We start from the raw sequence: 13,691 nt of genomic DNA, 5'->3' as shown, positions 1-13,691 counted from the left end.
CTTCCCTTCGATTCCAGATTCTTGCCGAGGAAAGGTCGAGTGCTCGATGTAGACAGGTTGTACAGAGGAGATGTTGACATATTCGCGGCATGATTGGATCGGGGAAAGAGAAGCTGGGAATGACATGGGAAGAGCAGCGGGAAGATTAGCTGATATAACTCGGATTCAATAGCGGAAGGAGAGAATACGTACCAAGAGACGCGCATTCTGGCAAGGATAAGATGGTAGTCTGGTCACATTCGCATTGAAGAGGGAAGTCGAAATCGGAAAAGGGTGGAGAAAGAGAGGGCAAAGGGGAGGAAAGGGAGCTAGTTGTTGTCTACGGTTGGTATTGAGAGCTAACGGTTTTGATCTCTGGAATCTGCTTTGCTGATGCGGTTCCTCAGGAGTGGAAAGCTTTGATAACCTGCTGAGCTCGAAATAGCGATATTTGGGTGGGGCCGATTGACGTCGTTGGCTCTCGTAACAGTCGGCTCACTCAGCCTGCAGCGTGTCCGTTCCAGTGCGTGGTAGAGGTGACGATTGACGATTGATCGAACTGGCATTTGGCGGAAACAACGCATCTGGGTCCGGCTGGAGCGCACGCTGCCTCAGGGTCGTCTTTGGCGGTAGTTTGTTGAGTTCTGGTAGTCCTCCATACAGCGTAGAGCGAGATTCGGGACGGTGGTAATGTTGAAGGAAGCAAATCCAAAAACGCTCGCTTTCTCCTACTTCTCAGACCCTCGAGCTCCCAATGAGCACACCACTACGATCTCGTCATTCATCAAGTAACCTAGCCGGTACTCCGACTCGCGCAGGCGGTGGTCTGGGTCGAGTTCCCGGTACTCCTCTCGGACGAGTTCTCGCGGCAGAAGGACTTGCCGTACGTAGTCCACGTAAGATCAGACACAAATCACTCCCAGACAAGTCAGTCATCCCTTGTTCTATTCACACGCCTCTCTTCCACAAGAGACTCGAACTTGAAAGTTGATCAAACATCTTTCCCTTCCCTCCCTATGGCACGAGTAGAGCGAAAGATTGGGTTTCGAATCGGTTCTTATCGCTCGAAACATCTATCCAAGACCTCTCGTTCGATCAAGCGGGTTATCCACTCGCGATAGGGTTCAATTCTCTCCATTTCCTGATTCGACTCCCTCACTTCTATTCGGCTCTCCCTCCAATCTCGACGCTATGGTCTTCGAGAGAAGTGGCGGCCGCTTCGAGGTACGCGAGACAGGCGGCGCAGATGGACGCGGATGCGAGATTCGCGGCGTTGAAGACTGGGAGTGCGAATGCGAGTTCATGGTACGGAGGAGGATGGCTTGGGTGGAGTCTGAGTGTGGTACTCGTGTTGATCAGTGTTGGGAATGCGGTTTATCTGGCGAGTAGGAGACGGAAATATCAGTTGATGTTGAGAAAAGTGAGTTCCTTTCAAAGTCTCTCGAAGGAAGGAATTGCTGACCTGGATCGTTCGTTCTAGGATCCACTATCATCCCCAAACGCCAAATCAGCTACTCTACGATTTTCACCTCAAGCACCTCCGAAGAAACCTTTGCTCGCGCAAGCGAAAGACTTTATTCTCACCAAAATTGGATTCTCGCCAACCGAAGTAGCAGAAGAACCTCACTCGTTCCCAATCCAAGAGTTGTACGTCTGGACCCCTGAATACGTTCTATGGTCCCTCAGGCTCTTCACGTAAGTCTCGACCGTCTAGTTCTCATCTGGGCAAAGCTCAAAACGGTTTCCGTTTCCTTAGTGGTTACCCTCCACCAATCGCTCTCATGTATCATTTCCTCGCGCCCTCTACTTTCATCCCGTTCCTCATCATCGGTCCATCCCTACTCTTCCTCGTAAGCAATCCTCCTCCTCCCAACTCCTCATCCTCCCAAACTAATCACGCATCATCTGGTAGATTTTCTCCCTAGTTCACCTCTACTCGACCCTACTAAAAGATCGTCAAATCCTCTCTACCGAAACGATGCACGAATACAACTCGACGTTCGTCTACCCTAAAGTGTTCAGACAGAAGAGGGACGTTGGAGTTTCGACGGAAGAATTGGAGTTTATCGATTGGAAGAAGGAGAAGATTTACTCGTCGTCTGATGGTGGTGCTGGGGGAGTAGGGAGGGAAAGTATGGGTGCTACACCGGAGGGCAACAGAACGTCGACGACACCGAGTAGGAGGAGAAGGAGACATACGGAAATGCTGGGTTGAAGAAAAATGAAAGTTCGCATGGATAATTTTGGTTTTTTGTTTGTGATTTCTTACTGCTGCATCCTCTCGGACTCTTCCGTACGGTGTACTGGAGAGAAGGTCGTGCTCCTAGATTGCGAAGCGAAAAGAAGTTGTCGAAAACACTCAAGCAAGCGTTTCGTCACTTGCTCCTCTTCGCTTCAACCTTTAACCTTTGAAACGCACACCGCCGAGCAAAGCGAGAATGTCAGACGATCCAGCTCGTACTTTGTAAGCTCCTTCCCTTTACTCTCCTCTCTCTTCATCTCAGACTCACGTCTCAACGCGTCTTCGTCTCCCTCTTCCCGTATTCTCGCAGCTTCCCAGGCTCCGATCCGATCCCCTCGCTCTATTCCGTCCTTTCCGTTCCCGAAGACGCGTCCCCGGAGGATCTCAAGCGTTCCTATCGCCGCCTTTCCCTCCTCTCTCACCCGGACAAAGCCTCCTCTTCCGGTCTCTCCCCCGAAGAAGCTACGCGCAAATTCCAACAGATTGGGTTTGCCTATTCCGTCTTGAAGGATCAAGCGAGGAGGGAGAGGTATGATCGAACGGGATCTACTGAGGAGGGGAGTTCTGGTGAGGGAGCGAAAACGGAGGCGGAGTGGAGGGATTACTTCAAGGAGTTGTGGCAGGGAGAAGTTACGGGGGAGAGTATTGAAGAATTTAGGAAGAAATATCAAGGTCAGCTCGAAATGAAATGACTTCTCGCAAAACTTTGACCGTGCTTGAGCTGATTCATTCGCTCGGACTCGAACAGGCTCGGAGGAGGAAACGCAAGATCTCTACGATGCCTACAATACCTCTCAGGGAGATCTCGAATTGATCCTCTCATCAATCATGTGTTCAACCGATTCGGACGAAACTCGTTTCATCGAATTGATCAACTCTGCCATTTCATCCGGACAACTCGAAGAGACGAAGAAATGGAAAAAGACTAGTAAGGACACGAAGGGGAGAGGGGAGAGGAAGAAACGAGCGGAAAAGGAAGCGAAAGAAGCAGAGAAATTGGCAAAAGAATTGGGAGTTCACGATAAATTGTACGGTGGGAACGGTTCATCAAAATCAAAGGGGAAGGGGAAAGGGAAGCAGAATCAAGAAGAGGAGGGAGAAGGAGAAGGAGATGGTGATGAGGCAGCTTTGAAAGCTTTGATTCAAGGAAATCGAAACAAACGAATGAACTCGTTGGTAGATTCACTCGAGGCGAAATATGGTGGTCAATCCGGAGGTGGGAAGAAGAAGCGTGGATCGACAGGAGGAGACGCTGAAGGTAAGAGTAAGAAGAAGAAAGAAGAGGAACCGACCGAGGACGAGTTTGCGAGGATTCAGGCAGAGTTGATGGCGGGCAAAATCGCAAAGGCTGTCGACAAGGCTACGGGCACGACGAAATCGAAGGCCAAGTCGGGGAAGAAGTCGAAGTAATTCCTCCCTGTCCATGATCGTCGCTCGTAGTCGCTTCTATTCTATCTTTTTCTCTTTTGTCCGCTTGTTGTCATTCCAACCCAGTTTCTCACCCTCGCTGATCGCCTCTTCACGGAGAGAGAATACACTTCGAGATTAATGACTTTGAATAGCTTGCAATGGAAGGAGTAAAACGAGAGAGAGCGATTGATTGGTACTAAAAAAGACTTTGATTGCGATTGAGGAAGAAACGAAGGAGGGAAAAATGCTTAAAGAATAGCTCCAAGTCTGTCGACCATACAAACAAAACAGAATTCGAGATCAGTCACACGCTGTCCTTATTCAGTAGTAAAGCGAACCTGTTCTGTCTCCGTTCCTCCGTTCCTCCCTCCCTCGCGCCTCGCTAACCTCCCCCTTGCGAGCTAGTCAATCATTTCTTCGAACCAGGACCACTCGGACCATAATAGAACGCAGCTCCCATCCCCAAAATCAGCCCAAACGAAGCGACAAAAGTCCCAACATTCGCAAAAGTCCATCGATTCACTTGCGAACTCTTCTTCTTCGGGTTTGGTCTTGTTGATCGAGGTGCGTGCGTCGAGGGCTCGAGGAGAGGTGGAGGATGGACGGGAGAGGAGAGAGAAGTGGAGGAGTGCGTGGTGGAAGCAGTAGTGAGAGAAGAAAGGCCTAACCCGATCGCTTGTAAGCCGCGAATGTAGAACGTTTGGAGCTGTTGACAATGAGAGGCTAGAGTCAGTAGACGAGGGGAATAGCTGAAGGAGGAGAGAGCCGTACGTTTTGTTCCTGCGAAAAGAGAGTCCCGAGTCAGTCAGGATTGCGCGGAGCGGGAGGCAGGGAACTGAAACTCACAGTCTCGTCTTCCTTGCCGATTGGGACACCGGATAATTTCAGATTGAGAGTAGTAGAGTTTGAGCCTTGATCCAGGGTAGTTTCGAGGGTACCGTAATGATCTGCGATCGAACGGGTCAAATCGAGAATCAGTCAAAGAACGAGACGAATGAAATCGGAGGAACGCGTACTGTCAGGCCAGGTGGGAGCTCTCCAAGTAGTGACGATCTTCTTCGGTGCCTCGACTTCAACGACTTTCCCCCTGATGTTTCCTCCGAACAGTTCCATCTCGGCGTCGACTTGCGGTGCCATCTTTGCCGGGTTTCGAGTCCATACGGGGATCTTGTCGGCGTTCGTCAGGAAGTCCCAAAGAGTAGCGGCATCGGCTTGGAATTCTCCCGTAGCTCGAACGATAGCGGTCGAGGTAGGTTTCGAGGAAGAGGTCGATTTCGAAGCCGATGCAACCGGTGCGGAGGTTGAAGTAGAAGGGGCTGCAGGAGTGCTCGCTCCAAAGTTCTCAGCCGAAGAAGTAGCGTTGTTGGCTTCGTTGGCAGCGGCATCGAGGAGATCTTTACCGTGAGTCGCGACCATGTCTTTCGGGAATTGTTGGAATTTCGGTCGAAGTTTGTCGGCTAGGGCTCGTTTCGCCGTAAGGTAGAACGCATCGGCTTCCTTGCCGCTGCCGGAAGTGATGGAGGCTTCGAATTTGTATTCGTCTTCGTCCATGTCGTGAGCAACTTCGAGCGCGATGAGAGTTCCGGTAACTTCCTCTCCTTCAGTCGTGGTAGCTGCGGGTGCGAAAACGCGTAAACGTCAGCTCGTACTCTCTACTAGCTTGGGTTGAACACGTCTTCGTGAGACTCGCCTTTCCACTTCATCGAGACCTGTTGAAACCGAAAGTTACAATACGGAATTCAGCTTGAATTCCGAATCCGTGAGAAAACTTTCGACTCACCTTTTGATCGTACACCGTAATGAGTTTAGACTTCCTCATTCCAAGCTCACAGTCACCTTCTACGTCTGTCACTTCGACGATTTCGACTCCATTCGCTTCAGTTCCGACCAAGTTGTCAATGAACCATTGTTTCGCCCAGGGTTCAACTCCCTTGGTTCTCCAGTCTGATTTGGATCATCGTGCACCGTATGATCGTGAGGAGGGAGTGGGAGAGCAGTCGAGAGATGTAGCAAGAGATGAGCGAATAGTTTCGTCAGTTTTGAGAACTCGGAAGAGCGGGGAAGGGAACGACTCACGCCAGTGCTTGATACCGTGACTCAAATTGGACATATTGCTAAGCTCGGGAGGTTGAAGTGAAGGGTAGAGTTGAAGGAAACTCCCCAAGTTTCCATGAGCTTCTCTCATCATTCAAATCCGGCAAACTCAAGCTAGACCTTGGTCCGACCCTTCAGAACGAACCCTAGATCCATACAAGAATGCTCAAAGCCAAAGCGAAAGCAGCAGCGACCGCAGCCGCTCAAAAACGCAAAGGTCAGTCCCCTCATCGTGTCTCTCTACCCGACTCCAGCTGCTAAGGTGCATGCTGACGAGCTGTATCATCTTTCCTGAACCTCTCCCGACAACTTCTGACCCACTCTCGTCCGTCTTTGCCGTACTTTCACCTACTCCAAACTCTCGATCTCTTAGCCGCCGCCGCCGCAGCTGCAGCACAACAGGAGGCCGCTGCCCAACAAGCCCAAGCAGCCGCTACCGGAGTAGGAATCAGTTCAACCCGAAGTGGACGAGGAATCCGACCGAATGTCACTCGTGAGCTCCCTCTCAACTTCCTCTCCCTCTCTTTCCGTCCTCCCACTCGAAGCTGACGATACCCTTATTGGATGTTAATTTATAGAGTACTGGGTCGATTCATCAGCAAACATTCTCGCACCAGGAGGTTCGATTCAACGGATAGGATATGATCAATCGGCGTTCGATGAGGGCTATCGAGTCGTCGCGCTCGAACAAGCACCGAGACCAGTAGCGGAGGGTCAACCGGGTCCATCGAGAGTCGGAATGATCGAGACGGAGTCAGGAGAGAAGAAGGAGGGAGAAGTGAACGGAACGGAGGAGAAGAAGGAAGGAGAGAGCGGGTTCAAGATGAACAAACAAGATTTGGCTTATATCGTGAGTTGGTATTGACCGAGCGTCCTGAGCTGGAGAAACCGTGCGATCTCGAGCTAATACCGTTGCCTTCTCACAGACTTCGAATCTCGACGTGAAAAGGGACGTCGCGGCCAAGTCACTGAGAGCGCACAAAGGGGATGTCGTTGCTACTTTGAGGGACCTGACAAGTCCAATAGACGAAGCTCTAGCATAAGTAGTTTGCGCTCTTTGAAGTACTTTTTGTCGTTATCTTTCGCTCGCAATCATTTTTTGTCCTGTCTGTGTCTATGGTTTCACTCGAGCGGAGATGCGTAGCGAAGGCTCTTCTGCTTCTGTCCGAGTGATCGGCTCGCGACAAACACGCAGACGGAAGACAGACGACAAGAGTGAATATTCATTCTATGTACTTTTCGATTTGCAAAGGTCGACACCATCATCCGATCTCCCTCCTTCTTTACATGATCTGCCTACACAAAGGACAAGTCGAAGAGTGACTCGTCGTGAACCACTAAAAGATCGTGCGTGTCAATCGGGTGAATGAAGAACGAGAAAGAAACTTGAAAGGGAAAGGAAGCGTACCTTGTAGAGACAACCAGCATGGAATTTGTTCTCGCACGTCTTGTACGATTTTGAAGGGAGAGAACGATCGACAGTCGAAACGGTCGAGTAACAGATCGCACAACTTTCGACTCCTTCGAAATGGAGTGTCACGTTTCGTTTGAAGAGGAGTAATGCATCGGCGATGGCGGCGGACTGTCAGAGACAACTCAGAAGCCGCTCAGTACGATTCGAGTGAAGGATAGTGAGGGCAGCGGGACTGACCTGAGTCGAAATGACTTGTTGCATTGCCAACAACCACGCTCTCCATTGTTTATCCGTCACTCCGACTTTTCGAACGTCCTTTACTTCGACTCCGACGAGGGGGAACTCGCTCGGAACCTTGATCCCAATCTCCATCGTTTCCTCATCGACAACGAACGTGCATTTGACTTCGTTCGCTCCCGCCGCAACTTTGACCGCGAAATCGTCGTTGTCTCGCAACTGTTTGCCCGTGTCGGAAGCGGGATCCCGAAGTGACGAAAGCTCGGCAGCGATGAGGAGAGGTGAGAAGTTGCGGGAAGTGAAGGATTGAATCGTTCGAGAGAGTTGAAGGTTTTGGAGAGAAGCCCAATACGTGCGAATGACAGACGGAACTGCTTGAAGTGCGCGGTAGTAAACGTGAGCGGCGAAGACAGGTAGGGTTTGAGGTTCGAGGGTCTCAACAACTAGTTTAAAGAGCGCGAGGGTCTGTCAGTACAACTCGTCAACTGGGAATGTCAAATGTCTCTCACCTTCGAGATGGAAGTCATCAATCGCCCAAGGAGAAAGATCCGTTGGTCGCGTTCGGTCACTGAGGTTCAAAAGGCCGAAGAGAGAAGGAAGAAGGGACGAGGTGACGAGGTCATCGTTGCGAAGCTGATCAATGTAGGCTGATCGTATCCGGGGCGACTGAAAGTCATAAAGCAGCGTCATCAGCGTCGAATACACGTAGAGGAGGAAAGTCAGAGGATTATGCAGCTCACAGCGGGACCGAAGAAGGCGAAAGCAGTGAGCCAGGCGAGCAAGTAAGTCGAAGCCTGAAGAAGCAAAACACAGTCAATTCAGCCTTGAAAGATGATGCAGAGTCGCGACGACTAACCTTCTCCGGCGAGTCCATCTCATCTCCGTCAAGTTTGGTCTGCAGCAGGTTGACGAGCGTCCGAGGTAATTGGATTTCGATCTTCTCCTCGGTATCCAATTCGACTTCGACGACCAAATCCTCGACATGCTTCTGTACGACTCTTCTCAGGAGATCGTACGAAGAGATTTGAACAGCGAGGGACGGATCTTGAAGGAGTCGGAGAAGCTGCTCGAACGATTTGTCCATCGTCAAAAGCTTCGGAGGCAAGTCCATGACGAGTCGAGCCATTGTCGAAACGACTTCGGCTCTCGGAGCGTTGCGCTCTTGCGAGACTGTCAGAGTAGAGATCAGTCTCTGTCGTCCCACTCGCAGAAGAGCGGGCGGGAATGAAGCTTACCTGGACGAGAAACGAACAAGTGAAGAACGAGTTCGAGGCAAGAAACGACTCGATCCTTCGCGACCGCTCTCAATTCAGCATTCGAACTCGAGAGGTCCTTCATCTGAGCGAGTAGTAAGCAGGACTGATAGACGGCCGGTAGTGTCGTTGGTTCGTCCCAATCAGCCGCCTAGATAAAAGAGTCGCAAGATCAGCGGCCGTGCTGGAAACGAGACCATCGAAGTCACTCACATCGAGGTTACTTTCGATCAAGTCAAACACGAGATCCCAATGACTGCCGCTCAGATCCTGAATGATGGCGACGAGATGACTGAGGAGCTTGAGAGTTGCCGCATTCGCCTCTTCGGGTAAACCTTCGTCACTTCCGATCCATTTCTGGATCGCTTGAACGAGGAACATGGTTCGCTGCTGAGGTAAAAAGATGATGGGCGCGTCGGCTGGAGGAGCAACAGCGAGGATCTGACGAAGGAGTGGGAGACCTTTCGAATCGAGTTGAGAGGGAGAGACACCGGCGAGGGAAGCTGCGAGTTCGTTCTGATACCGTTCGAATCGAGGTGTTTCGAGGAGGATCGGCCTAATTGCGGAGAGAATGGCGCAGGAGAATCCAGGAGCTGAGCGAGAACGAAGATTTCGACGGTTAGCTCTCGACTGGAAAGAGGCAGCGAGAAAAAGCCTAAACTTACCGGAGGGGGAATTCTGTGCGAGAGCGAGCCATCGCTCAGCATCTTGTGCACCACTTTCCGAGTATCGTAAAGCAGAGCTGAGAACGATCGAGACGGCTCGTTGGGCGTAGATAGCTTTCGCGTGCATTCCTTTCGCCTGTCTCGCGAGTCCATCGAGAACCGCGAGCAGTTGGTCTTCCGTCGGCAACGGTTCCTTCGACCGTAAGTGAGTGACTGCTTGAGCGTGCCATCCGTCACTGAGCGAATTTGTTGCCGAACTGAGGAGGTAGGAACTCGCTCCTTCGCCGGAAGCGATGAGACGTTCGAGGATTTCGGGCGTGATTGAAGCGCCGAACATTCCAGTCGCTACGTTGGAGAGCGATAGTTGATCTTTGGCGCAGAGAGTAAACAGGAGGAGGTGAGGGACGATCCAGAGTGATTTGCGGGCGAGAGAAAGATCGCGAGAGGCGATTTCGAGGAAACCGAGGAGTGCTCGAGGGTAGGCAGAGAGGAAGGCCGAGTCAACGGCGGAGGGATATGGAGAGGAGGAAGCGTCGGTTGCGCAGACGAGAGGCTCGAGGACTGAGAGAGCTGGGGAAGGCTCAGCGAGCGAGAGCTTGGAGAAAAGTTCGCTGAGTTCTTCGAGACTCGGGAGTAGAGAAGAGAGGGAGATTTGAGTCGAGGGCGAGGTTGAGAGGATGTCGGACGCAGCTTGAACGATTTCGATCGCCGATGGTCGGGCTTTGACGTTCGAGAGCAGAGATTTCAGAGAAACCATCGCTCGGCTGATCATTTCGTCTTCTCCAGATTGTGCGACTTCTTGCCATGCTTGTTGAGCGGCAGCGACTGCTTCACCTTGGACGAAGGAATCGATCCGACAGAGGGGAAGGAGATAGCCGACTTGCGATAGAGCAACGACGGCCGAGTCGGAAGCTGCTACATCGCGACTGTTGTCGTTTGTTTGTGTGTAGTTGGCGACGAGAGCGGTTGCCGGGACGAGAGGGGAGAGTGAGGACGTCGATGGTGAGGATGAGCTTGTCAGGACGGAAGAAATTGAAGTCGTAAGAGATTCGATAGCGAGAGTGACGAGTTGTTTGGGAAGGGACGCATCGACAAAAGGTTTCGGATGGAGCATGATTCGTCGAAGAACTTCGAGTTCGTCTTCAGATCCTGACCTTCCGGGAGATAGAACTTTCTGAGCCATTTTGACGACTTCCGTGTCGAGTTCCGCGCTCGGTAGTTCGTCGTCGAGACGAGCGTGTGAGACGGAGTCGATGAGGCGTAGGAACACGAGAGGCGCAGGCGAAGTTGCGAAGAGGGATTTCCAAATCGAAGAACGAGATTCGGGCGAGGTCGTTGCGAGGTGGGAGACGAGTAAGGAGAGGGAGTGAGTCGATGTGGAGATATAGGCGGCGAGATGTTGGAGGCAGAGATCGTCGAGCTGCTGTTGCACTTCGGGGTCGTCTTTGACGAGATCCTTGGTTGAAGCGAGGAATTTGAGCATGTCCTCCCTCCTTTCATCCTGACCTTGTTGAATCGCCGTAATCGCTGCCTGTACTTGTTTCTTCGCCAACTCCCTCCCATCTTCCTTGACTTCGTCCGAGGTTGACCTACGAATCGCTTTCAACGCCATCACGAGCGCCTCGAGCGATTTCTCATTCGTGTCCTCCTGCGAGAACAACCGTAGAGCTTCCTTCTCGACGATTTCCCATGCGGTGTTGAACGCTCCTTTGTCTTCCCTCGAGGCGAACCGTGTCAGAGTTTTCTCGATCTCTTCCGCCGTCCTCCTCGAAGCCAACCCTCGAGTCTTTGCTTCTTCTCCAACGTTTAAGAACGCTCTCCACACTCGTCCGACCCATTCTTTCACAAGTTCCTGCGAGACCGCAACGTCCTCAACTTTCGATGTTTCGAAAACCAAACACTCGAGCAAAGCTCCCAACCAAGCTTCTCCCGCTGCGACGCCCCCAATCGTGACTGCTCTCGAGGAATATGCCGAGTAGAAGTTCTCAAAGAGCAAGTTGAGAGCGGTGGAAGCGAATGGGCCTGAAGTTGGGAGGACGGTGTCGGGAATAGTGGAGAGAAGAAGTAGGATCGTTGGGTAGAGAGGGGTAGGATGCGAAGAGCAAGCGAGGGCGAGATGACTGAACAATCGGGTGAGAGTCGGAGAAGGAGTGAAAGCCGATGTCGAAGTGGATGTTTCTGTTTCTTCTTCTTCTTCGTCGTCGTTCTCTTCGTCGACAGAAGGTGCCGAATCGAGCGCGATATCGGCAAGGGTCCAAGCTTGAGGATAACCTGTCCACGCGTAGTTACGAGCCGATCAGCAATTGGCGTCGAGTAGAGGAGGAAGACATCACTTACGTCGAAGGAACCCAATAATACCCGGCCACCCTTCTTCTTCTGTCCAGCAGTTCTCGAGCACAAGTCGACTGATCGTTCGTAGTCGCTCGTCGTTCTCTTCCTCGTCGCCTCCCTCCTCTTCCTCCTCATCCTTTCTCGGAATGATCATCAAATCCTCATCCCTCGCGACTACGGCTCCGAGCAATTCGTACAAAGCTCGTCGCACCATCTTCGGTTGTTCCTTCTCGCCAGTACGCTCTTGATCGCGGACTGCGAGCATGTCCCACATCTCTTCTCCCATCAGAGTTTCGATCGTGTTTTCTTCTAGAGGTAGAGGACGAGGTAGTTTCTGCATGAGGTAGACGAGGGCCGAGATTGCGGAAGTGCGAAGGAATGCTGGATCTTCAGGAGTTTCTGAGCCTGGAGTATCGTTCGAGGGCGAGCCGAGAATGAGGGAGAAAGCGAATTGAGTAACGGATTCTGCCTGCTCGACGAGATTAATTCCTTCTGACTCTTCGACCTCCTCCTGTTCTGCCGATGTGGAGATGGGTAGAAGTACGCTCTCGAACGTTCTGAATGCTTGGTTGCGAAGCGTTCGATCGCTGTCGAATGCCGTAACGCACCAAGCTCCGACATAATTCGGTTGATCGGTCCAGAGGGCTGACAATAGAGCGCTTCGGGTATACTTGAGCAGCGGAGTCGATGCGGAAGATAGTAGAGAGTGAAGAGAGTGTACCGAGAGGCGGAGTCGTCGAGAAGGGTGGAGAGCGAGTCGAGGGAAATGATGAGCCTGCGAAAATCGAAATGCGAGTGAGCTCCCGCTTCAACGACGCACTTTCACACGGTCGCAGAGATTGCACTGACCCATACTGCAACACATTCTAGGATCTCCTCCTCTTTCAGCTCGCGTTCCCAATCTTCTCCCACTTTCGTCTGTTCTCTCCTCAAAACTTCCCTCACAGCTGCATCGAAACCTTCTACTCCCTTTCCGATCGTAGCCTCATCCTTCTTGTGTAACCTTCGTAGCACAACCACCAACTCGGGATCGATCTGCTTGCCTTGAGAGACGAGAAAGAGGTCGACTGGATCGGGAGCTCCCTTCGGCGGCGGTGGAGGGGGCACGTAGGACTTGACTTTCGGTGCGAAACGATCCTTCTTCTGCTTCTTCTGACCTCGTTGCGGTTTCTGAGGTGTGTGAGATGGGTTCAAGTCATCATCTTCTGCGTTCTGTTGCTTCTTCTTGGCCTGTTTAGCTGCTTGCTTCTTGCGAGTAGCTGATGACGCTGATGATTTCGATTTGGCCATCGAGGCTGGAGGTATGTGGGCAAGAAGAGAAGAAGGAGAGGACGGCTGATGTCATTTCGCTGGCAAGAAGTTTACAATCGCCTATACAACAGCCCTAATTCCATATCTACCTCTCTATACCTCGAACTCGCTTGCCCATCCTAGTACTCCGTCTACGGGGTCCTTGACAATCTCCGCGAATCAGTGCGACAGCGGCCTGAAGCTCGGCACGACTTGAACTTTTCCTCATCCGACATCGAACCTTTCACTCGGCCCAGCTCGAACGGAGAAGACCCAGCGAGGACGGAGAAATGTGTAGGGCATCGAAGGAGCGACCGTGTTGCAATTCGACGTGTACTTATGAGCAATGTTCGAGGAAGGGAGAAGGAGTAGCGTCGGACGTATGAAGGCTGACGGGAGGGAGATAGTGCCCTACGAAAGGCCGCCACGATGTGTAAGAGCGGAGCAGGGAGGACCAGGGCAGACGACTTCATCTCTGCAGCTGTGTGCGCACGTGCAGCTCGAACATTCACTCCTTCCAGATCCATCTCGACTCACACAGGTTTCATCAAGCTCCATGTGAACCTCGGTCTCCTCACTCGATCAAGGATCTGCGAGAACTGATCCTAAAAGTTCATCTTCAAGAAAGTAGCATATCGAGAACAGGATCCGTCGTCGGAAGAGCTTTCGCACGGAACGAAGTCGTGGTTTGCGAATCGAACGAATGGGAGTCACTGCCTTGGGAACGCCAGAAGAGTATGGGGGCAGGTCGCAACTCGTACAGGAACAATCTGACG

General features: G+C 51.9%; 5 protein-coding genes across 5 annotated transcripts; 3 read left to right on the top strand and 2 right to left on the bottom strand.

Annotated features, from left to right (window-relative positions):
• Positions 1–733: 733 nt before the first annotated feature.
• Positions 734–2,194, top strand: JCM6883_002104 (Nur1/Mug154 family protein; the record flags this gene model as incomplete). The annotated part of the gene is made up of 5 exons (XM_076631783.1): positions 734–906; positions 1,009–1,399; positions 1,460–1,674; positions 1,736–1,829; positions 1,892–2,194. The coding sequence occupies 5 exons, from the start codon at positions 734–736 to the stop codon at positions 2,192–2,194; spliced, it is 1,176 nt and encodes a 391-aa protein (XP_076488354.1).
• A 223-nt stretch (positions 2,195–2,417) lies between these two features.
• Positions 2,418–3,631, top strand: JCM6883_002103 (uncharacterized protein; the record flags this gene model as incomplete). Its single annotated transcript, XM_076631782.1, has 3 exons — positions 2,418–2,443; positions 2,532–2,893; positions 2,970–3,631. The coding sequence occupies 3 exons, from the start codon at positions 2,418–2,420 to the stop codon at positions 3,629–3,631; spliced, it is 1,050 nt and encodes a 349-aa protein (XP_076488353.1).
• A 409-nt stretch (positions 3,632–4,040) lies between these two features.
• On the bottom strand, positions 4,041–5,741 carry JCM6883_002102 (AHA1 family protein; the record flags this gene model as incomplete). Its single annotated transcript, XM_076631781.1, has 7 exons — positions 4,041–4,337; positions 4,403–4,411; positions 4,478–4,578; positions 4,648–5,244; positions 5,322–5,340; positions 5,412–5,575; positions 5,708–5,741. 7 exons carry the CDS (start codon positions 5,739–5,741, stop codon positions 4,041–4,043), a joined length of 1,221 nt encoding a protein of 406 aa, XP_076488352.1.
• Positions 5,742–5,887: 146 nt separating this feature from the next.
• JCM6883_002101 (huntingtin-interacting protein K) lies at positions 5,888–6,768 on the top strand (the record flags this gene model as incomplete). The annotated part of the gene is made up of 4 exons (XM_076631780.1): positions 5,888–5,942; positions 6,099–6,218; positions 6,304–6,575; positions 6,652–6,768. 4 exons carry the CDS (start codon positions 5,888–5,890, stop codon positions 6,766–6,768), a joined length of 564 nt encoding a protein of 187 aa, XP_076488351.1.
• A 240-nt stretch (positions 6,769–7,008) lies between these two features.
• On the bottom strand, positions 7,009–12,915 carry RKR1 (ubiquitin-protein ligase RKR1; the record flags this gene model as incomplete). The annotated part of the gene is made up of 11 exons (XM_076631779.1): positions 7,009–7,062; positions 7,134–7,307; positions 7,377–7,819; positions 7,886–8,042; positions 8,117–8,170; positions 8,233–8,546; positions 8,612–8,780; positions 8,843–9,222; positions 9,295–11,565; positions 11,632–12,400; positions 12,475–12,915. The coding sequence occupies 11 exons, from the start codon at positions 12,913–12,915 to the stop codon at positions 7,009–7,011; spliced, it is 5,226 nt and encodes a 1,741-aa protein (XP_076488350.1).
• Positions 12,916–13,691: the final 776 nt, after the last annotated feature.

The sequence above is a fragment of the Sporobolomyces salmoneus genome (assembly GCF_050403485.1).
Source record: "Sporobolomyces salmoneus JCM6883 DNA, S_salmoneus_JCM6883_v1_ctg19, whole genome shotgun sequence".
NCBI classification, from domain to species: domain Eukaryota; kingdom Fungi; phylum Basidiomycota; class Microbotryomycetes; order Sporidiobolales; family Sporidiobolaceae; genus Sporobolomyces; species Sporobolomyces salmoneus.
Note: the sequence above shows the minus strand (reverse complement) of the source record. Positions and strands in the feature narration are given on the sequence as shown.